This window comes from Arvicanthis niloticus, chromosome 13 (genome assembly GCF_011762505.2).
Source record: "Arvicanthis niloticus isolate mArvNil1 chromosome 13, mArvNil1.pat.X, whole genome shotgun sequence".
NCBI lineage: Eukaryota > Metazoa > Chordata > Mammalia > Rodentia > Muridae > Arvicanthis > Arvicanthis niloticus.
This window is the reverse complement of record NC_047670.1, coordinates 10,640,546-10,665,035: the sequence shown is the minus strand read 5'-3', so window position 1 is coordinate 10,665,035 and position 24,490 is coordinate 10,640,546. Positions and strand designations below refer to the sequence as shown.

At 37.8% G+C, this 24,490-nt stretch overlaps 1 protein-coding gene across 5 annotated transcripts in view; it reads left to right on the top strand.

Annotated features, from left to right (window-relative positions):
- The window catches only part of Zfhx4 (zinc finger homeobox 4), a 185,438-nt gene that overhangs the window by 18,318 nt on the left and 142,630 nt on the right, over nt 1-24,490 (top strand). For 4 of the 5 annotated variants that reach the window (XM_034516916.2, XM_076911231.1, XM_076911232.1 and 1 more), the window contains 2 exons: nt 4,123-6,752; nt 7,602-8,104. In XM_034516916.2, the coding sequence (XP_034372807.1) occupies nt 4,169-6,752; nt 7,602-8,104 (3,087 nt within the window). In that variant the 5' untranslated portion in view covers nt 4,123-4,168. The remainder of the gene's footprint in view (nt 1-4,122; nt 6,753-7,601; nt 8,105-24,490) is intronic. The other variant, XM_076911234.1, reaches the window with a different exon arrangement.

Below are 24,490 nucleotides of genomic sequence, written 5' to 3'. Positions count from 1 at the left end.
AAAAAAAAAAAAAAAAAAAAACCAGCCAAAAATCTTTTTTTTTTTCTTTCTTCTGAATTCAACAATAAGGAATTTAAGCCTCAATGTGGCTTTAGCAAGGAAAGAAAAGAAGCTCTTGGTGTCTGCATAATACCACTTTGATGGATTTTTTTTTCATCAGTTCTCTGTACGTGGCAACAAATAAACAAGTATAATTATACTTGTGAAGGCCTATTCATTGCTTTGTCAGGATTAGATATATGTGCCGTTTTCACACTGCGCCTCTCTTTTGTCTTTGCCTAACTCACTATGACATATTGATAGAGGATTTGGAATGGGGAAAAGGCCACAGCAGAGACAGTGATGACCTTTTGGAAACTTGATATAATTCAAGGATTTTTATTTATCTTCTTTCTTTCTTTCTTTCTTTCTTTCTTTCTTTCTTTCTTTCTTTCTTTCTTTCTTGTAAACTTCTTACCAAATTCGCTTATAAGCAGACAACTTTTAACACATTTCAGATAGAGTAAATACTCAGAGTTTTAGAAGAGAGCAGAGAGCAGAGGGCAAAGGAGAATAAAAACAATGGAGGAGGGGGCGCTCTGGTCTTCTTTCCCAGCACTTAGCAGAGTGGCCAACCTAGCATTCTTTTCCCATTATTCTGGCCTCTTGATCAGATCACGTTCTTTTTAATCATTTCACAAACACTGTCTCACTGGACCGTAGAAGAGGGCTGGGGCAGCATCAATTAAAAAGCAGAAGCAAAACTGGCCTCTGATTTTGGGTTCTAATGGGAACGCTGAGTGCTGAATACAAAAGCATTCTCCTATTGTGCAGAAAACACCCCCCTTTATTAGGAGGGCTCCTCTTAGGTGGTTTTGCCCATTTAGCAGAGCAGAGTTTAGGCAGCAGTGACTGAAGACGAAAGCAAAGCAGAAGCTGAGGGGGAAAAAAGTTCTTTTCTGCATATTGTCTGCTGCTTCCGAAAAAGGGATTTGACAGGATCAAAGTCACTGATCTTGCAAATTCCCGAGAATACCAAAAAATGTGTACACACACTCTAAGCAGACCAGCAGGTATGTATTGCTCTGAATTTAGCATAAAAGTTAGAACAGGTTTCTCTAAGGAATTTCCTGAAGGCTTTGTAATTTTTAAAAATGGAATATTTGGCAGTAGACACTAAAAATTGGTGATGATTAAATAGAAGCCAGCTTTGATGGTGAAGCAACTTTTCTAGTGAATTAATGTGTTATGAAGTCATTTAGGAATGATTCTGTGGTTGATGTTAAATAGTCTTCATACTGGGGTTTTTACAAAGCTAGTACAAGCTTCCTACATGAGTCCAATCAGTAAAAGAAAAACTACATTTGGCAATGATGAGAGTGAATTGCTTGGCATCATATTTAGTGCCATGGAAAATACTAATTTAAGTAGCTTTTTAACCACACAGAAGAAAGTGTCCCATCAGAATACACTGCCAAACATTGCTATGGTTAAAGTCCATGGCTACATAAAAATATTAAAATGAGGTAATATGTTGCTATCTATGACATTTTAGATAGTTTTGTTGGTGGTGATTTTAGAGTGAAATGTAATTGTAATTGTATCGAAGACTTACATGTTTGACCTGGTTTCTGATGAATGTGTGTCTTAATGAGATAAAATCGATAGGCACTTTGATGTAAAATTACATAGACCTTTTTCACAAAGTATATACTACCACATTTCTAATATGAATTCCTTTAACAGAGTTTCCATAATTTTTACTTCTGCCTCTTTTAATATAAAATGGAAATAATAGAATTTATGCTATGTAGAGAAATATTGAAATGAAATACTGTCGAGATAGTCAATACTGTAAGGATAAAATAAAAGTGATAGTAATAATATTTTATTATTACTATATTAAATGATATGATTATTATTATAGCTCAGAAATTCAGAAGTCTGATCTATACTTAATGGCTTTTCCCACTCTTTGGAGTACAGAACATATATATATATATGTATATATATACTGAGTCTGATCGTTGACAGAAAGTATGATCCATGTTCCTAGAGCTTCCTGTTTAATCTATTAATCTAATAGTATCATTGTTGTATCATTGTTTTCATCCCAAATATCTGGCCTCTGCCTCCCTTCCACCTGTTATTCAGATCAGTTTAGTAATGAATTGTATTTTAGGTGTTTTGATTGCCTTCTAAATGTATACATTATGCAGAGTCAGTACATGCAAAAGTAAACATTAATGTTTGTGGACTAATTAGAAAATTATTAGCTTTTTATGCTTATTGTGATCAAATTATTTCACAGTTTAAAAAGCAGTATGCACGCCACGAAGATAATTAACCTGCAGCTCATCCGTGATTAAAATTATACACTAAGCTTTGTGTTGTTTGCCCCAAAGGCAATTAGAGTGTCATATTAACTGTCTCAGATACCAAAATGAATTTTGATTTTGTCATCAATCTATGATGATCTTTTGGTATATTATAAACTGATCATTTCCTCTCTGATTTGGTGAACAAAATTCGATTTGATTTCAGTAAGAGCATTACTGACATGGTCTTAATACTTAGCCTGCCTGTGACCTTCAATGATGTCTACCTTTTAAACAAACTTCTTAAAAGGAGTTACTAAGATACGCCATAATATAGGGGAACCCAGCCCCTTTTTTTTTTCTTCATAGCTCCCAGACACTGTGAAGGCTGTATCAGTATGCAGGGGTGTAAGAAGTGTCAGGGGCAGAGATTCAGAATATCTATAATAACAGCTGTAATTTGCAGTGTAATGTAGAATACCCAGTGGTTTTTTTCTTGTCCTGAAACTGTCACGATATGTAAAAACATAGATTCTTTTAAAATAAGGGTCTGTTAGCCTTGAAGTTATGGGTCCCTTCCTTTCTAAGATTTGAGAGAGATTTGCATACCTGTTTCATAAAAGCAAGACAGTGTCTATGTCATAGGCTGAAAATAAACACTGAAGTTTCATGCCACTCAGCTGTTGTGTACACTGCAGAGACTAAGAGAGGCTCAGCTGAAATCAGATGGCATTAACAGTCTGGAGTTTGCATATGAACACACCCACATGCAGGTACATGTACAAGCACATAGAAGAACACACATTAACTTGCATACGCTTAACTTTCCCTTGGTGTTTTACCTTTACATTAGAAATGGATCAGGCTTTGATTGGGTGACTCTTACCTGAAACCAAGCAAGTATGTGATCTAAGTTTTATAAATATTGAAGGATATTCATCTAGAGTGCTTGCATAAAATTCACTAAGCCAGGGGAGATGTTGTCAAGGCACTAAGGAGACAACTCACCAGGACTGACAAAATCTAATGGTATTTGAAATGGTGTTCATTACACATTGCAGTTAAAAACAAAATGAGCGAATGTGGTTGTCCCCTAGGATGATAGGAATGGCCACGGTAAATATTAATTTCTGTTCTCCGGTGAGGTGCCTGAAGTGTGGGGAAGAATGATGACTGGTGCTCAGTCAGGGCCAGCCGGGTACCTGCTGAGACCCTTTGCACAGGGAAGATTTGGAGTAAGCTGATTTACTGGCCAAATGAAAACCAGAGAAGAGTCTGGCCTGCATGGCCTGGGACTTTAATGTTTTCCATACTGCGGCTCTTTTATTTGTTCTTCTCTCTCTCATGCCCGCCCCCTTTCTAGTCTCTGGCTGATAGAGAAAAGGAAAAGTAAAACCAAACAAACAAAAAGACAAACAACAGTCATTTGCATTGTATATCCATTACTGTTGTTTCTTTCATATGACAGTTCTTTACATACTACTAGGATAGACTGGACTTAAAGGCCTTTATATCTAGTGCATGCCTTTTTTGAAAACAGGATGAAAAAAAATACCAGGATTTCTGTGACAAATTTGGGTTTCATGTGATGCTCAGAGTGATTTCAAAACCACCTAAGCAATGTAAGTAGGAGTGCCTGTGATAGCTAAGTTGTTTGTTACATTTATACAAAGTCTGCCTGTAATAGATAGGTGTGATGGTTTTAAGTTCCCCCTCAACTTTTTAGATAGTCAAGTTTACAGCAGCTGTGAATTAGTGATGGGCTATTAGTGAGCTGTGTCATTATTTAATAAAAATGGCTTCTCTCACCCTATTTTTTATCCAGGTCCCTGACAGGCTGGATGAAATGAGATCCCCATGTAGCAATTGCCATGGAAACCTGTGACTCTCCTCCTATCTCAAGGCAGGAAAATGGGCAGAGCACATCAAAGCTATGTGGAAAGACACAACTTGATAATGAGGTGCCAGAGAAAGTTGCAGGGATGGAGCCTGACAGGGAAAACAGCTCCTCACATGACAACCTGAAAAGGGATGAGCGCAAAAGTGAAGTCTTGCTGGGTTTCAGCATTGAGAATGCAGCTGCCACTCAGGTCACCTCAGCAAAGGAGATACCCTGCAACGAATGTGCCACTTCTTTTCCCAGTTTACAGAAATACATGGAACACCACTGCCCTAATGCCCGCCTTCCTGTCCTGAAGGATGAGAGTGAGACCAGCGAGTTAGAGGACAGTGACGTGGAAAACTTAACAGGGGAGATAGTTTACCAGCCTGATGGGTCAGCTTATATAATTGAGGACTCCAAAGAAAGTGGACAGAATGCACAGACTGGGGCAAACAGCAAACTCTTTTCAACAGCAATGTTTCTGGACTCCCTGGCATCTGCTGGAGAGAAGAGTGATCAGTCTGCTTCAGCCCCTGTGTCATTCTACCCACAGATCATCAACACTTTTCATATCGCTTCATCCCTCGGGAAACCATTTACAGCCGATCCGGCTTTCCCAAATACCTCAGCATTAGCAGGAGTTGGTCCTGTGTTGCACAGTTTCCGTGTCTATGATCTCCGACACAAGAGAGAGAAAGACTATCTAACCAGTGATGGCTCAGCCAAAAACTCCTGTGTGTCCAAAGATGTCCCTAACAATGTGGACTTGTCCAAATTCGATGGTTGTGTTAGTGATGGGAAGAGGAAACCTGTTTTAATGTGTTTCTTGTGCAAATTGTCTTTTGGTTATATCAGGTCTTTTGTAACCCATGCTGTGCATGATCATCGGATGACTCTCAATGATGAGGAGCAGAGGCTCCTCAGTAATAAATGCGTCTCCGCCATAATACAGGGGATTGGCAAAGACAAAGAACCTCTTATAAGCTTTCTGGAACCAAAAAAATCCACTTCTGTTTATCCCCATTTTTCTACTACAAACCTCATAGGACCTGATCCAACCTTCCGCGGGTTATGGAGTGCTTTTCATGTTGAAAACGGTGACTCTTTGCCGGCTGGCTTTGCCTTCTTGAAGGGAAGCGCGAGCCCTTCCAGCTCAGCAGAACAGCCGCTGGGGATCACCCAAATGCCAAAGGCTGAAGTGAACCTGGGGGGGCTGTCTAGTTTAGTAGTGAACACCCCAATTACCTCTGTCTCCCTCAGCCACTCATCATCTGAGTCTAGCAAGATGTCAGAGAGCAAAGACCAAGAAAACAACTGTGAAAGGCCAAAAGAAAGTACAGTCTTACACCCGAATGGGGAATGCCCTGTCAAAAGTGAACCCACCGAACCAGGAGATGAGGATGAAGAAGATGCATATTCCAATGAACTCGATGACGAGGAAGTATTAGGTGAACTCACCGATAGTATTGGTAATAAAGACTTCCCTCTCTTAAACCAAAGCATTTCTCCTTTATCATCCAGTGTGCTAAAATTTATTGAAAAAGGTACCTCGTCCTCCTCGGGGACTATTGCTGATGACACAGAGAAGAAAAAACAGACTGCTGCCGGAAGGAGCAGTGGCAATGTTGCTAATAGCTATGGCATTGGTAGCAAGGACTTTGCAGATGGAAGTGTCAGTAAAGATGGCACCACAGCGGCTAATCCCAGTGAAACGGCCCGGGGAGACGATGAGAGTTCAACGACTCTGCACCAGCATGGCTTCACCCCGAGCACACCTGGTACACCAGGTCCTGGAGGAGATGGTTCCCCAGGAAATGGCATTGAGTGTCCAAAGTGTGACACAGTTTTGGGGTCTTCAAGGTCTCTTGGTGGTCACATGACTATGATGCACTCGAGGAACTCATGTAAAACCCTGAAATGTCCCAAATGTAACTGGCACTACAAATATCAGCAGACTCTGGAGGCCCATATGAAGGAGAAGCACCCCGAGCCAGGTGGCTCTTGTGTTTATTGTAAGACTGGACAGCCTCATCCCAGGCTTGCCCGGGGAGAGAGTTACACATGTGGCTATAAACCCTTCCGTTGTGAGGTTTGTAACTACTCTACCACTACCAAAGGCAACCTCAGTATTCATATGCAGTCTGACAAGCACCTGAACAATGTTCAGAATCTTCAAAATGGCAATGGCGAGCAGGTGTTTGGCCACTCTGCCCCAACCCCCAACGCTAGCCTCAGTGGCTGTGGAACACCCTCCCCATCCAAACCCAAACAGAAACCCACCTGGCGGTGTGAGGTTTGTGACTATGAAACCAACGTGGCGAGGAACCTCCGGATTCACATGACCAGCGAAAAACACATGCACAATATGATGCTTCTGCAGCAAAACATGAAACAGATCCAGCACAATCTGCACCTGGGCCTCGCCCCAGCCGAGGCTGAGCTCTACCAGTACTACCTGGCTCAGAACATCGGCCTAACTGGAATGAAGCTGGAAAATCCTGCAGATCCTCAGCTCCTGATTAACCCTTTCCAGCTCGACTCAGCCACAGCAGCGGCTCTGGCACCAGGACTTGGTTAGTACTTCCTGTTCTCCACTATTGTCAGTTTTGAATCATAGTTTCACCTGATCTCTTTTTTGTGAGGGAGCGTTGACAAACTGGGGACTGTTCACTGAAAAGGGCTTTCTCTTAAACTGCGTAGACAAACTGCAAAAAGGCACATTACTTTAAAGCTAAATTAAATCCGGAGAGTAAAGAGTTGAGAAATCAGTGACAGCATATAAGAAGTTAGCAAATTTTGTCCACATTTGATAGGTCCATTAAAAAAATGCTAATATACATACCTTGTTTACTATCATTATCCATAAATTTGACAGAATTTGCAGGTTTACTTTGGGTGATTATTCCCCAAGACATCAAACATAAGCCATCATGATTTTAATTAAATATTTTTGAGAAATATTTGAATAGCTGTAATTGCCCACAATTAATCCTACAATAATCCCATTACCTTATCCAGGTATTTGGGAGGATATTAGAGGCAACAAGTGCAGAATCAGGCAAATCCCATCAAGCTTTAAGACAAACTGGTTAATAACAATTACTGTTTATGTAAGTCTATCTAGGCTCTTAAATCACAAACATGTGACTGTTTTGTTATGGTATTGATCAACTTTATTGTACTGGAAAATACAAATTTCAGGATGACATCATGCCCAGTAGGAGTAATTAAAGCTATCTGATGAGGGAATTTAGAAGTTGAAAGGGATGATTGTAATCGACCCTGATCCAATCCTATTACCGCTTTTTATAGTTTAAGCTTTACAGAAAGCACATTCCTTGTGAAGACATTTTTTTTTTACATTCTTTCATGTGTGCTGTGTTTTCTAGTCTCTATTTTTCCTTTTAATTTTTCCCCTGTAGTAAATAATGAGCTGCCGCCTGAAATCCGGCTTGCCAGTGGTCAGCTAATGGGTGATGACCTGTCCCTCCTTACTGCAGGAGAGCTGTCACCTTATATCAGTGACCCGACGCTGAAGCTATTCCAGTGTGCTGTTTGCAACAAATTCACCTCTGACAGCCTGGAGGCTCTAAGTGTGCATGTGAACAGCGAGCGCTCTCTCCCTGAAGAGGAATGGAGAGCTGTAATTGGAGATATCTACCAGTGCAAGCTCTGCAACTACAACACACAGCTCAAAGCCAACTTCCAGCTCCACTGCAAGACTGATAAGCATATGCAGAAGTACCAGCTGGTGGCCCACATCAAGGAAGGGGGCAAAAGCAATGAGTGGAGGCTGAAGTGCATTGCCATTGGCAACCCCGTTCACCTAAAGTGCAACGCCTGTGACTACTACACCAACAGTGTGGATAAATTACGTCTGCATACTACCAATCACAGGCACGAGGCGGCCCTGAAACTGTACAAGGTAAGTCGTGCCATCCACTTTCATTGGCGTAGAGTAGACAAGGGCGTTAACAATTTTAGAGTTGGGAGTATATGAGAGATCAGGTGCAAGGATCAAAATGCACAGTTTTTATTACTATTCCTAAAGGTATATGAAATACACGTCAGTGGAAACTCGGGACTTGCTTCTTGCCCTTTTTCCACCTCTCCCAGAGGCGTAAATTGCTTCACAGGCTTCCTACAACAATAACAAAAAAACCATTTTCTGGATATTTTCATTAGGAAAATGGTACTTTAAGGTTATGTTTTATTTATTGTTTTAGAAAACAAAACCAGAATACTACTAAATGTTAATGGGTACAGGGATAAGAAGACACAGGAAGTACCTACTCTGTAAATGTATCATTTATTTGGTAATACACAAGAATGAGCCTAACAGGACATTTGTGTATGTGTACTTTTGGTGACATAGAGTAAACACACTCTTACTTAGCATCAGTTGGAAGTCTCTTCAAGGAAACTTTGTTGTTCTGTTACATGATTGTTTTTCCAACTAGTAATGTTTTCTCTCCTCCCCAAAGGGTGTAGCCTACATAAATATGCTCTTAAGATGACAAGCGCTCTTTTATCTTTACTGAGAAAAACTATGCAGACATTATTCATACATGAAAGTAATGAACAGCATGTATTGCACAACTTGTCTTGATATTTTCTGAACCCTAATGTTTGATGAATTTATTTTTTGTGGTTAGTTCACTGGATTGCTGTGATGGTCTTGGTTCCTGTACAAGTGTAGCACATTCATTTCTATGATGAATAACTTTGTTACTTATTAAAAAAACTTCTTTTGTCTAGAGGATATTAAAATTCAGAAAATATTGCAAACCATTAGTCATTGTAACAAGCTCTAAATATGATTACAAAATCCATTTTGCAAGTGTTATCTATTGATTTATACTAGAGATCAGTGGTAACTATACTATCAGGAGTCAACCAACAATTATAGTACCTATAACTTTTCTAATTCTATTTAAAATTGCAAGCACAACTGCAAAAGCAGATGTGGCCATTTGGGTTAGACTCAGGAATTATTTATTTGCATTGGTCTGGTGCTGTGCCCTTCAGTTGCTCCTGTTTAAATTTTAGATAGATGTACTATGCACAAAAACCAGTCTTGATGTGAGAATTTGTAACATTGTTCCTACTATATTGGCACTGTGTGGATCGATAATGAAAGCATTAGGTTTGGGCTGCTCTGTTTGTGAGGAGTGCAGACCCTAATGTAAGATGGAGTGCTTCTACCTCAGTGCTATTGAAAATATAATATAAAGGATTAATTGTATTATAATTCATGGGTTTTGCAGCAACAGTTGACAACTGTTCAATTGCCTACATTTTTTTTCTGTTGATACCTGACTTATTAAAAGTTTTAGAATACCTAGGAGAAAAAAAAACAAACATTAAATTTGTATAAATAATAGATTTAGGCCCTGGGAGCTATATAGAATATTCATGAACTAGGTTTATATTCATGCAGTTACTCTAACACTTTAAATTAACATGTTGTGCATAAGAGATATAAATGTACAGATTTTTCTATTTTATTACTCTCAGGTAGAAATCAAGTGAAAGAGAGAGAGTGTTGTTGTTTATTTTCTTAGAATAGGTTATTTAATCAAACTGTCTGACAATTCTCCATATGTGTATAGGTGTGTGTGTGTGTGTGTGCGTGCGTGCGTGTGGTGTATACATGTGCCTGTGTGTGTGTATAAATTCATGCAATTCTTTCCATAAGCATGTTTTGGCCACCTTATTTCTGCAGGGCCATTTATAAAGTTTCAGGCTTCGTCTTGAATTTCCTTTAGAGGTACAGTTGGACAATGACTTCAAATTGACAAAGACCCATTATGATAAACACGTGATCCTAAAGAAGGCTGTAATGCCAAAGCACATTAGATCCCACAAGCAGAAGATGAATACCTATCTTAATGATCCTATAAAACATATAATGTACCCTTTGACTGTTTATCCCTAATTAACAAAGTATACCTAATATCATGCTTTAATATCAGCAGACAAAAGTTACTATGAAAAAGTTACACAAAATTTAAAGAACACCAAAAATACTTGAGTACTGAAACCTGAAACCTGTTATTTGACAACTCATCTATTTTTGTATAGTTCCAGGATAGAAAAACTGAAACTGAGTAGTTGTGTATTAACATAACATTTCCGGATTCAATTCAGAATCTATTTGATTCAGACATAGAGTATTTCAAGCACAGTGATGAGGCAACTAGCTTGGCTAGCTTGTTTCAGCAAAAGAAAATTGGTTCATAAGTAACATTAATTGCTTTTAAATGAGAACCTAACAAATTGGCTCCAGTCTGAAAAAAAATCATAGTTTATCATATGGCTTAAATATTAAAATTAGACTTAAAATAGTTTCATAGCTAATGACTAGACAATAATCTTCTCTATAAAATTTATTTTTATTAAGGGTTTAATTTGCACCATTTCGAATTGTGAATCATTTAGACAGTAGAGGAACGTGGCAAGCTGCATTTGTAAGACAGATACAGAGCTGCAAGCAAACAGCTTTGCTCATTATTGACAACATATTGATTCATAACGCTCTAAATGTGGCGACATGTCAATTCAATTGGAATAAAACACTCTACTTATTGTGCTGTCAAGCTGAAGAAGCGTCGCCTAAAAGAACTATGTGCCTTTACTCTGTTCAAGGAGGGTAAAGGTTAAAGGTTAAGGGTTAGCATAAAAGCATCGTCTCCAGAGCTGCTTACCTTTAAACTGATCAATTTAATGAAAATCTGTTTTACAGATGTCGTTTTAATGTATTTGGCAGGATTTAGGCAGATTTAACATTAGATGTGAGGTAGTAAAAATGATTTCTTTTATTTGAGCAGAACAACACTTCTCCTTTTATGTTTAAGGTAGACAGCTTGTGGGCTATGGTATTTTGGCAAAAACCCAGAGGCAGAATGTGTTGATGATCTTTCCATATGGGGAATAAATAAATAAATAAATAAATAAATAAATAAATAAATAGTGTTATGTCTATTGCTAACAATGACTGGAAAAAATAACATTATGTCTATTTCTAAAGTTGACTGGGGAAACAAAACAGAGCTGTGTTCACTTTTGGCAGTGTTACTTTCCTAGGATTTTTTTTTTTTTCTAAAAACCAACTCTGTCATTGTTTAAAAATCTTCCTCATTTTTTTTTCCCAGTGAAGTTCTCTGAAGTTCTAAAACAATCTTACCTTGGCATATGTTTTTCTCCAGAAACATTAATGATGAAAGAAAATTAGTCAAGAAAAATGAAACAGAAAAGAAAAATTTTCATTATCCTTAATCTTCTCTTTTAATGTCTGGATGAGTATTTAAAGTGAGGCTAATACATGCTTAGTGTGCAGACAGTTAAAATTGGTCTTGCAAGTTAATAACCATAGACATACATATGTAAATATGTACCCGTGGTTTTAAGATAGTCAATTTACTAGGCTAAATTATAATTTTTTTAAATTTTGTGCTTTTATAGTCTCTTAAAAGTTTTAGTGAGTTGGTTTTCACATACTGGGTCCTTACTAAATGTTTGTATGATGTCAGAAACTAATGAGGCCCCTGAGGAGTGGCTGAAGGACCTCCTTCACTTTCTCTCAGCCTTCATCTTAAAAATGCATTGTAATTTGTTCTGCTTCTGTAATGAGCCCTGGTGGAAAGTTGTAATGACACCTACTTAGCATTAGACGTGAAAGTTGGGACAATGAAGGCAGGTTTGGGCAGTATTCCAGACTAACCTTGGAATATTCTTGGCTTTGTGAGGCTGGCTTTTCTGACCAGCCTATTGACTTAACTATTGCCCTGTGTGGAGCAGGCCCATGCTTAGCTGTCCATGCCCACTGACAGTCCTCCTACTGTGAGAATGTGTGAGTGTTCAAAACTTTCCTGGTTCAAAGTCAAAAGCTTAACTGCATGAGCAGTTTTCCTTCCTGCCTGTGCTCAGAGTGAGGCAAAGGAGGGTACCTGAGTTTCTCAATGTCGTTTTTGCTATTTGGATGTCACAAAGGCTGAACGCATTGAAGCACTAGCCTGTCGACATGATGAGGTCTTACACACACATGAAGCTTAGTCCTAGGTAGTTACAAGGTAACACTGATCCAAGGAACAGTTTTCAATGTTTCTCATTATTTATGATATAGATTAAAGAAAGGATCCAGGTTAAGACTTAAAAGTCAAGGGGAAGGGAGGATGGACATAGAAGACCATGAAAGATGCACAGTGAGGAGTGTGTGCATGGGACAAAAACCAACCACAGAATAATTGGCATTGCCTACCCCTTTGCTATATTTACTAGTAAAAATACTGGATGATTGAAGGTAGTGATGGGCCAGTGGAATTTCCCAACTATATGCTCAAGTCCAACATTGCAATTTAAAATCTAATAAACCAGACATGTAGCATTTTAGTCACTGGTGTTGTTGTGTGATGGTGAAAGTTCATAGGAGATGGTGTCGCACACATTTGCATGAAGCTCACGGTGTAAAAAGAAATTGCAATATGCGGATGCTGTGGGAAGTCTAAGGAGGTTTTTTTTTTTTTTTAAATCTTATTCTAGATATTTGTTTAGATGAAAAAAAGGTGTTTTAAGAGATAAAATTTGTTCTTTTCCCTGACTAAACATTAACCTGAGTATAGAAATATCTTTGTACTTTTTTGTATTAGTTTCACATTAATGTTCATTTCAAGGTTGAAAAGCAGTGTGAAATTTAATAACAGTTGTAGGATTATTTTGTAAGTAATCACAATTCAAATTCTTCCATTGTATTCTCATATTAAAGACAGGCAGAGGTTGAAAAAAAGGCATTTCTACAGTGGAACAATTCATGCTTGCATAATATTTAGAACTAATAAATACACAGATCAAACAAAGAGAAACTGGGTAGCTAATAACAACTAATAAATCATGAGTGTTTTCAGGTCACACTATGATTGGTTGGCCCTCCTGACTACACAGTCTTCTGTTTCCAAGCATGATATTGCCTGAACCGTAGCCATGTGCAAACCAGGCCACTTCAGTAATATATAGACTTCTGCAACTGTACTCATGTGGCAAGTACTAAGGTATACTGTGAGATGAAAATCTTTTTTTTCACCTCCAAAGTGAGAAAAATAACCCCAAAGTTATTAAATATAAACAGATGTTAATCCCCAGGGATGATTAATTTTAGCCAAGCTTTAGCCATCCATGTCAGGGTAAATAAAATAACAATGTGACATTGTTATCAAACCTAGGCAGAATCTTTCTAAAAAAAGAAAATGTGGCATCAGATGGCTCCTGTCTTTGTTTTCTATATGATTGTCCTTAACGTGTGCTTCTGTCTACCTGTATGTGTTATGATGCCACTCTGCTTTTCACCCGGGTCTTCTCCTCCATGTTGCAAGCTTAGCTAACTTCCTAAGCAATTCTAAGTAAGCTTTCTTTTAATTAAGGGAAACAGAAGCATCTGCAGTTGTAAATGTCTTTCTAGTCTTTTTCAGGATGAGCTGTTGTTAATGTATTTTCTTGTTCTTGAAAATTTTCTGTTAGGGTGAGAGAAGATGGGTCAGTGCTCAGGGAATCAGTTGAGAGTCGGGACTACATACAGCACTCCCCTTTCCTAGAATTTCGTTCACTTGCTGCTTCTGAATACACACACAACCACTGTCACCACAGAAACCCACCTCAGAAATGTAGTCAACAGCTTGACGATACTGTTCACTCCAGGTCCCAGGAACTAGTCAACTTGTACTTTTTAATTCATTACACTTCTGTATTTTATGCTCATTCTATCTAACCTGGAATGTTGGCACACTTTATCCAGAAGTATCGAATGGCTTATCTGTGACCTGCCCTGAGGTCTTTTAGGTAAAATGAACAATGTGTTATCACATTAATTCTGGACTTTCATGAGAATTTCCTTGGATTAATCTGTCCCTTTCCCATAGAGCTGGTATGCAGTCGTTGAAATACTCAAAGACCTGGCACACAGCAATGCAACCACAGTCATATGTTCAGCAGGCCTCATACTGCTGAAAGGGTCTTGGCCTGGGGTGGAGTGAGGAGGAGCTGGCATGTGCATAATGACCACAGTTCTGCTTCCAGAACATCTGGCCTCTCCAAGCCCTACTGCAGATGCTTTAGCAAGCCTGCTTTGAGTCTAGCCCATGCTAAGGTGGAGTTCACACAAACATGCACAAATGTATTCATTATTCAGACAACCCAAGCATTAGAGGTGATTTCTCCTCACACTGTCGGGAGCTTTCATCCTGAGAAGACGTGATTTATTAAGAGTGAACCGAACCATGGGGGTATAGCAACCCCTTACTATCAAGAAATGTTTGCATGGACTCTATAACCATTGATTCTGACACAGGGTCACAGCTATATTTGCATAAGACCTAGATGATATTCTGCTTCCTGTCTCAAATAACCAGAGAAGCATTTATTGAGCACTTACTGTGTATCAGGCTCTGGATATAACTGCATGGTGAGTCTGTCCATTAAGGTGGTGGTTAGTAAGATGATTCCTAAGTGTTGTGAAGAGACAGAATTTTCTGAGGTTGTATTTTCAAACATAACTCTTCACAACTGCACATGAATTTTGGACTCAGGGACATTCATAAAAATTACAAGTTCAATCTGGGTATGCCATGTTTACCTGCTTTTTTCAACCACACTTAGTAAAAGGTGTGAATGTTTTGGGTATGTTGAATTGTCCCTAGATACACAATAATCCTATTTGTGTATCTTATCATACTCTACTCTATTGCATAGTAACAATTTATAGATCAGTTTAAGATGAGAATTTTGTTTATTAGTTTAATTCAAGAAAGAGCTTTCATTGGTTGACACAGTCATAGCTATTCTTCAAATATAAGCATGCTGCTCTGTGTTGTTGAAAAAAATGAAGAAAACCCAGTAAGAATATTCAATTACAACCCGAGTCATCCCCTCTACAGAACCAGGGTGACTGGGGTCCTGGGAAACACACACACAAACAATTTACAATGCAGGGAGAATTCCATCTAAAGGAACGTCATCATGTCGATTCATTATACAGTTATTACCACAGATAACAGTTACGCAGAACAATACTTTGTGTATATTTGCTTATGCAATATTTAACTTATAACTCGATGTCTTATGAGCTGTGGTGACACATACTTATAATGTCAGGACTTTCAGTACTGAGGTAGAAAAGATATGAGCCCAACCTGGCTCACAGTGAGATCCTGTTATGAGAAAGGACATGAAAGAAAACAAATCTTGTTTTTTCTACCTATGAGGAAAAATTCTTTTATAACATATATATTTTATATAATGTATATAGGCATAATGTGCATATAAAACATAGATTCACCTAAATTATTTTTATCAATGGAAGTATTTGCTATCATAATTCATATATTGGCCTCTCATCTTGAGAAAGGAGTAAGTTGGGATAATATTTGCTCTTCAAGCAAATTGTGTGTGTGTGTGTGTGTGTGTGTGTGTGAGTGATGTGATATTGTCTGTGTTGTGTGCCTGTTGTATGTATGTACTTGTCAATGTAGACATGCACATGACATGCAGATAAAAATATCTATGCAAACATATCTACAAATATTGATAGAGGCCAGAGGTATGCATCAGGAGTTTGACCTTGTTGCTCTCTACTTTTATGTACTGAAATAGGGTCTTTCACTGAACTGACACTCGTGGATTCAGATAAGCTGGCTGGTAATGAGCTTCATGGGTTCTCTTGTTTTAACACTCGCCATTCTCAGGTGCTGGGGTTGCATGCACACACCAGCATGCTAGGCTCTTTCTGTGGACATGGGCAACCTAAACTCAGGTCCACATGCTTGAGTAGCAGGCATTTTGGTGACTGAAGTGTCTTTTCAGGCCCAGTTAAGCAATTTTTAAGGAGTAGTACAGAGGAAGTTTGGGGTTGAAGGAATATATACCCAGATATTTGATGATGAAAATTAATGGAAAGTAAGGTTGAAAATGCAAAAATAGACTCAAGTGCATGGTAACACCAGTTTTGCAGAACACATTTTACAATTTTGCAAAATTGATTATTGTCTTTTGTAACTATGTATTCGGTTCTAAAAAATCTTCATTTATCGGTGGAATCAGTACCTGATTAATGGTATGCTGGGGAGACTCTAAAAGTATTCCTTTTTATGATGCCAGATAACCTATTGAGAGTGGAACCATATTGTGAAATTATTCTTCTATTTTTTTTACCTTTTATGAATTGCATTAGTGTCTGAAGAAAGAATATATACTAACCAAAATTGGAAGTTAAATGTTACATTACATTGTCTCATCAGTCTTCCAAGGACTTATATACAATCATTTATGCCTGCGAAGAGACCAAGATTCAAGGGTTTCGAAGGTCCTCATAGAAAATAAGATCCTGGTCTTGACTTGCCCTGTACCTCTTCCATCAGTAAGAAACCCTTTTTATGTTTGAGGACAGCAAAAGCAGGGTGCAGGAAAGTAGAGAGGCTGGCACCTGATGAGCTTTACCACTTGGTCTTCAGTACCACCATGCTGAGTATCGTTTTCAGATCTTTAAACCAGTAGGTTTCCTAAAGTGCAGGCAGGGATAGTGGGACCAGACCAGTGGGTCTGTGTACAAAAATGACATGCACTGAAATGACAGTCTTAAACTAGCCATCTATTAGCCAAAGTGGTAACTGAGAGGAGGCAGACCCCCGACTATTTCCTGTAACAGTGGAATTCTGCTTTTAGCAATGTCCTTGTATTGGCATGTTTGGGTGCTTGGTATATTAACCAGGATTGACTGATAGAATATTTATCACTTTTAGTGCTGGTGCTTGCAACTTCAGCCCCTTTTGGAGGCTGCATTAATTCACTCAGGTCACCAGGCAGTGATGTACTAGTCTCCAATTGACAATGTGAAGGAGATGGTAGAATGCAGCTGGTGCTGTCCAGAACAGCTAGAATGGTCGCTGTCCCAAAGAGTGGGCCATCTCTCTTTTTCCCTAGCACTTTAGAACTCCTGGGGGAGTCTTAATCACCTGTAACCTGTCAGAGTTGTTTAAAACAGCTTGTTGCTTTGAGTTATTATTATTTTTCTATTTTATACTTTATTTCTTATTTTAAACCATTCTATATTTTGTGTGACCCAGAGCCTCATTTATCCCAACCTACCATCTATACTTTCTCTCTCTTCTCTTCCCTTTTTAAAAACCTTGAATTCAGTCTTTATTTTTTTATTTTTATTTTTTGATTCATTTCAAGATTCCCAGGGTTACACCTCTAGCGTATGTTTGTGGGCCCCCTTCCTACGTGTTCCTTTTAAATATGTGCCAAATATTTCAATGTGAGACTCAATCTCCTTATGTTGTCTGTTCATAGAGGTGTTTGAGGAAACTTAAACCTTCTTTACCCTGTAGATTTGTTTGGTCATTTACCTATATGTTGACATTTATTGATTCGATGGTCTTTTATTGAAAAGTGAGAATTGTCTGAGTTTTGGAAGTCTGTAGCTGGTGTGGGTAAAGTAGTTTAGGACATTTGTTATCTCTGTTGGGTATAGTTTTCCAAGGCTATTGCTATTTCTAACTGCTCATTTGGCAAGCCCAAGAAGAATACTATCTTAGTGAAGACATAAATCCTCAGAGACTAAAACTATCCAGTGTTCCCTTGTGAGATACTGGGTACCAAGCCTTCTTGCCATGACGTGTGTAGACCATTTGTAAGTCATCTTTGTCAACGTAATTTCAGCACTCACCAGAGCTTTTCTACAAAATTCATTGTGGTGCCTTTAAAGCAAGATTCACAACCTAAAGAAGAATTACGCAAATAATCAGAATTTGTCATTTAGAATTTACTCTATTGTTTTATTATGTTATATAGCAGTCGAAAAGGCTGAAACCTTTTTTGTTTATGGTGTAATTTTAAAATTACTATATTTTAATAAGAAGCAGTTTAACATCTTTTGAGAAATAATTGGAGAAATCAACTTCTGTCATCATAATTATATTACCACCACCACCACAACCACCACCACCATCATCATCATTATGCAGTAATAATTAATCCTAGAGTGGGAAGAGATTCAAGGAAGGAATACTGTCTCATTATTGGATTTTTGTTTGTTTACATTTTTTTTTTAGAAAAATCAAATAACTAAAAGCAATATTTGTAATGAAGCATCACATTTTTCAGTGATGACTATTCCTTAAGAATCTTCTTTCAATCTCATAAACAAATTATTTAAAAACGGATGCAAGGATGCTGTTATTTGAATCTGCTGTCCCGTGTTCTGAATTTTTTGTTCACAGCTGATGGTACCTTGTTAGAAAAGATTGGGAGGTGAATGTGGGAGATGCATTATTCTTGACCTCTTCCGGCTTCTCTCTTTGCTTCCTGACCTACCCTGATGTGAACTCAGCTTCCCCATCATGCCTTTCTCACCATTGATGGAGTAGAATCCCATAGCTCTTTGAGATAAAATAAGTATTTCCCCTCAAGCTGTTTGTGTCATGCATTTTGATTGTAACATACAAAATTAAGTAATATAAAAGGAAATTTATAAATAGCCTTTCTTTGGAGTAATTCAGTCTTTTATTCTTTTATTTTTGTAAGCATTGGGAAACCCAAAGTGATCTTTCTGAAGACCTATTTTGATTTAGAACATTACTTTTTAATATTTAGCTGGATATACTTCTGCCTTTTAGTCACACATCATCGAGGGAGTTCATTTCCTGACTGCTCAAGTTTTTCTGTATTTATTTAGATGTGTGATTCAGAATAGATTAGCAAGTATCATAATTCTCTGTGAGCACTTGTACTACGTACTGGGCCACTTTATTCCTTCCTTTTGGGACTATGACCCTAAGTGATAGCAACTTGATAATCTTAAAACAATGGACATAGAAGCTGTTTGTGAAAATTACACACACACACACACACACATACACACACACACACACACACACACACACACACACACAGACTTTTCTCCAAATGAGCAATTTAATTCTTTCAGTGAATGAGGAAAATGTGCATCTGTTTAGGGTCATGTGTTTAAGGTATTAAAAAAAAAAAAAGATGAAAATAAGCTGAGCAGTGGTGGCGCACACCTTTAATCCCAGCACTTGGGAGGCAGAGGCAGGAAGATTTCTGAGTTCAAGGCCAGCTTGGTCTACAGAGTGAGGTCCAGGACAGCCAGGGCTATACAGAGAAACCCTGTCTTGCAAACAATGACAACAACAAAAACAAACTAAAATACATTTTAGTTGGTATATTCTATGTAGCTCTACTTATGAGTATATTATTCAAATCATGAAATAAATTTTGTACATGTGTATGTGGGGATGACAGGGTAGGAAGAAAGGAAACAGAGAGAGAGAGGTTGGGGAGATTGCTCTATATATGAAAATGTATTAAAATCATGAGTTACTCAGTAATACTTATTTTGTTTTAAAGTAGATTGCAGGAACTTCTTCCTGTACACTGTGGTTTTGGTCCTTAGAGCTAATAAGCCTTTGATGACATTGTACAAGAGTCAGCAGCAAGTACTAAATAGTTCTGAATGTACACATGACTAATCAAAGGTTCAAGGAACAAGATAGTATTCAGTAAATGTGATAGGTTCTCCAAAAGGTAAATGGCTTCACTAATAGCACATGGAACCTTTTGCCACAAGTAAGGCAGATCTGAGCCCAGCCTCAGAGAAGGCAGCTTTTCTCAAACACTTTTGCACTGTCTATTAAGAATTTCTTTTATTTTTTTTTCTTTTAAAGTAAAGTCTTTCTCAAATTCCTGCCTACCCAGTTACTGCCCTATTCTTTCTTAGGACTTAAAATAACAATAGATACCACAGGAATCTCAGAGGGATTGAAGTACAGGCATTCAGGCAATAACCAACGAAGTCAGGAATTTCAATGTTTAATCTAAGCATCCAATTATTGAGGAAACAGTGACAAATGATGCCTGAAAGTTGTTATAAGTTAGAGCAGAAAGAAACATAATTTATATATCATAAATACTAGTATGTTTAGCTTGTGAAGAACACTGAGCTTTGCCTCTGTTTTACTGTGCCTATTAGCTGTAAAAAAATAATTATTATTTTTAAGGACTTGATTGAGATACAGATCATATTCTAAATATTTTATTGACTTAAAATGCAAAATTATGTAACCATCATTATAATTGACTTTGGAGTATTTTCCTCAGCTGAAAAGGAAATCTTGTACTAATTTAGTTGCCCACAACCATCCTGAACTCTCACTCCCATGGTTCTGGGCAACAGCTAATTGCCTTCTGTCTCTATAGATTTGATTATTATGGTCATTGATATAGATGCAACCACAGTGTATGGGGTTCTTTGTGAGGCTTCTTTCACTTAGCATAATGCTTTCAAAATTCATCAAAGCTTTTATATGTTTTAATACCGAATTATTTTATTTAATGCAAGCCGTCTGTGAATAGTATCTTTATTTATGTTACCTCCAAAAGATTTGGTTGTTTTCATGTTATGTTTACTATGTATAATTATGATATATATATATATATATATATATATATATATATATATATATATATGATTTGTTTTCATTTCTCTGAGTTAGGTACTCTGTAGTGTGTTTCCAAGAAGAGCAGTTACTAATATTAACTAGATGTTTTATTTTTATTATTGTCAGTGATTTCTTATTTATGTGTGGTTAACTAACTGCCAGTTGGATTTAAAAAAAAAATACTTCAAAGCAATCCTACATGCCTGACATGTAGGAGGCCTTGAGTTTGTTCAGTAGCTAAACACACACACACACACACACACACACACACACACACACACACACACACACATCTGTTCCCTCCTGGCCACCTGGCTTAATGAAGAAATTTCTTAGTAACATTTATTGAGCATGTATTCAGTGGTGACAAAATAATACCCTATGTTTTTCATGTTGCTTTTTTTTAAGACTTAAAAACTAAATTTCTAATTATATGCATGTGTGTATCTCTGTTAAATATGCAAATATGAATGCAAATGCTTGTGGAGGCCAGAAGAAGGTATCAGATCCCAGAGCCGCCAGAGTAACAGGTAGTTGTAAGCTGTCATGTGGGTGCTGGGAATCAAACTCCAGTCCTCTGAACCATTTCTCTATTCCCAGTAAGATGTTAAATATATCAAACTATTGGTGCATCAGAACTTCTCTTATATGTATGTACAGCTCTTAGGAAAGTTAGAAGATGAAATAAATATAAATGAAATTTTAATTGATTGTCTAAGCTGACATAGCAGGTAACAATGAGGACTAAATTGGATTTGAATTCATTCTGACTCTAGGCCCTCCATCATTACTCAGGAAATTCATCACAGTAAAGACACTGCATTGCAATAGTACCTAGCCAGGAAAGTTCAGTTTATGGCATAAACAAATGGAAGTATAGAAGTGACTGCCTTAGGTGTTCCTGGTAGGGGTGTACCCCTTGAGAAGAAGAAAAGTAATAATGAGACAGATTGAGTTGTAGAGATGGTGAGTTAGCAAAGCTTTGCATAGTAAAATGCTTGCTTCACCTTTAGAAAATCTGAGTGTTAACTATTTCATTCATAGCATATTCTTTTCACTAGAAATTAACCATTTATTTTGGTCATACTAGAGTTTTGAAAAATATTTACCAATTGGATTTCATGTGATACTGAAAATAGTATCTTTTAAGATCCCTTATATCTACTAAAATATATTTCTATTACATTAATGCTTTAATAATGCACAGACATTTATTTATCACATTAGTAGACACTTTGCTGAGTTCTAAAGACAAATAGACAATCATAGAGGGAATACGATGGACTTCCTGCCCTCAGTAAACTCACCTCAGTAAACTCACTGTTTTAGAAGGAACTGTAAAGACTCCATCAAGCCTTAGTTTACTGGGGACACCCTGAGTAAACCACTCAGAGCCGAGATTTGATGTAATACGCAAGAGAAATTTAATGTTCCAACTAATTAAGGTTGTCCTACACAGAGGGTGGAGTGGCAACCAGGGGCAGCCTGTTTGGTCAGTTTTTATACAGTTTTTAGGGGTAGACTAGAGAAACAGAACTAGACACAATATGACTGGCAGAATAATGTAACTTTTAAACTGATTAGTCCTTAGGTAATGAGGTGGAAAGGACTTCCCTTGACTGTGGATGGCCAATGGTCTATCCTGTGGAATGTGTCCGGACCTGTAGGTTAGTTCCCCCTGTTGTCTGAGGAATGTAAATTAGCCTCTCTCTTCCAGAGGGACAAGTGTTCTAAAGTTCCTGAGCTGTCTTCTTTACAACAAGGTACCTTTTCTTTTGTGTTTTCTTTTCCCTATGGGCTATCCCCATTCAACTCCCTAAGTTCCAGTTTGAAGCAATGACTTTGGCAATTTATATAATACATTTAGCATGGTTTGTGCCATCATGACATTAGGAAATGCTATGTTTATGCAGATATAGATTTTAAAAACTCTTTTAAAGAAACATCAAAAATACCTAATATCAGGAATTCAGTATTTTAGCTCCTTTGTCTCTACCTATATGGTGTCTACAGAACATTGTTTGTTGTGGCCCTCTCCACTTCATGTTTGGCGGCCACTGTTTCCCGGCCTAAGCTGCCACTCTGGTCTTTAGGTCAGGGTCTAGCGAGAGAGAGAGAGAGAGAGAGAGAGAGAGAGAGAGAGAGAGAGAGAGAGAGAGGAGATAAAGGGGAAGAGACACGAAGAATGGAGACAAGCAGAGGTTCTGATCAAGTCTCAAGTCTCGTTTAATGAAGGGAAATCTGGGGTATTTATATGTTTTTGCCACGTGCCTTGTAGGCACGTCCACGTGCCTGCAGGTGTTGATATGATGTAAGCCTTACAGGGGTGGATACCACGTGCATCTTATAGGCATGTATGGCATGAATAGCACGTGGACAGCATGTGAACTGCATGCCTTGCAGGCGTGGCTACCACGTGCGCCTTGCAGCTGGGGGCAGTAAACAGCAAAACAAAATATGTTGGATATCAGAGTGTGCTTCAGCTGTTGTAGGCTGTTGAAAAACAAGTCTCACGTCAGGGTATATGGCTCAAGATGGCTGCAAAACTGATAGCTGCTTTCTGCTAAAAGTCGGCTCGCAACAATTGATTTGTATTTCACAATAGAAAAGATGTAAACAAATACGTATTTGTCAGAGTATTACTTGCAACATGAGAGTTATTTTTCTCTTTTATAGGTATGAAAAAGTATTTCCTATATTTAATATAATAATCAGAGTAAAGCATCATTAGTATTTTACTTGTAGCTATTCTAGATACAATCTTATTTGAATAAATTAATTACTCATTTCATAAGGGCTGTTGACGTGGCCACAGGGCGGTCAGGGGTTAGGCCGACAATGTTCCTAAGGACCTTGCCATAGCATAGTTCTCTCTGTTTACTATGCAAATAATTGAAAGATGTTCCGCAGGAAATCATGGTAATTTTACATATTACTTTATGATAAAAGATTCTCCAAACTGCTTTGTGATTTGGAAATAGGAAAACTGAACCATAGTCTGATGAGGTCAGCAGCTTAAGATTGGACAAGGGTAGACTTTTGTTGTCTCCCTATTATTAATTAATTAAGGGTGAATTTTGAATAGAGCATGCCAGGTGATAACCTAGTCAATGAAAGCTACTCATAGCCCTGTAGTTTTCTGTGCAGTAAACAACAAAATTTAAAAGAAAATTTCTGTCTTCCATTGTCAAATTGTCAAATTTCTCTTCATTATGTAGTCTTTTTTTTTTCCAATTATTTTTGTGCCTTAGTTAATATATTAGTAGTGGAGCGAAACCTCCCCCCTAAGCCCTAAATGAGTTCCATAGATCTTAATTATGATACAAAAATAGCTCTGAAAATGTACTCTATGATGAAAACTTTTTTTACATGTGTGGAATGTTATCTTTAGTATATCTTTGCTACTGGCATAGATTTCTGTATTGAAGATAACTTCTTTATGGATATTTGCAAAAACACTTCTATTTTTGTTTTCTGTAAGTACTTCTGTACCTGCAAGTTGACCTGAAAAGCCATACTTACTTTTACCTCCATCATTGGACTTTGGATGGTGTTGCCTTTGAAGGGGAATGCAGCTATGTTCATTAACTTAAAAAGGGATGACCTGCCGGGCAGTGGTAGTACACGCCTTTAATCCCAGCACTTGTGAGGCAGAGGCAGGTGGATTTCTGAGTTCGAGGTCAGTCTGGTCTACAGAGTGAGTTCCAGGACAGCCAGGGCTACACAGAGAAAACCCATTTTGGGGAAAAAAACAAAAAAACAAAAAAACAAAAAAAACAAACAAAAAAACAAAAAAAACAAACCAA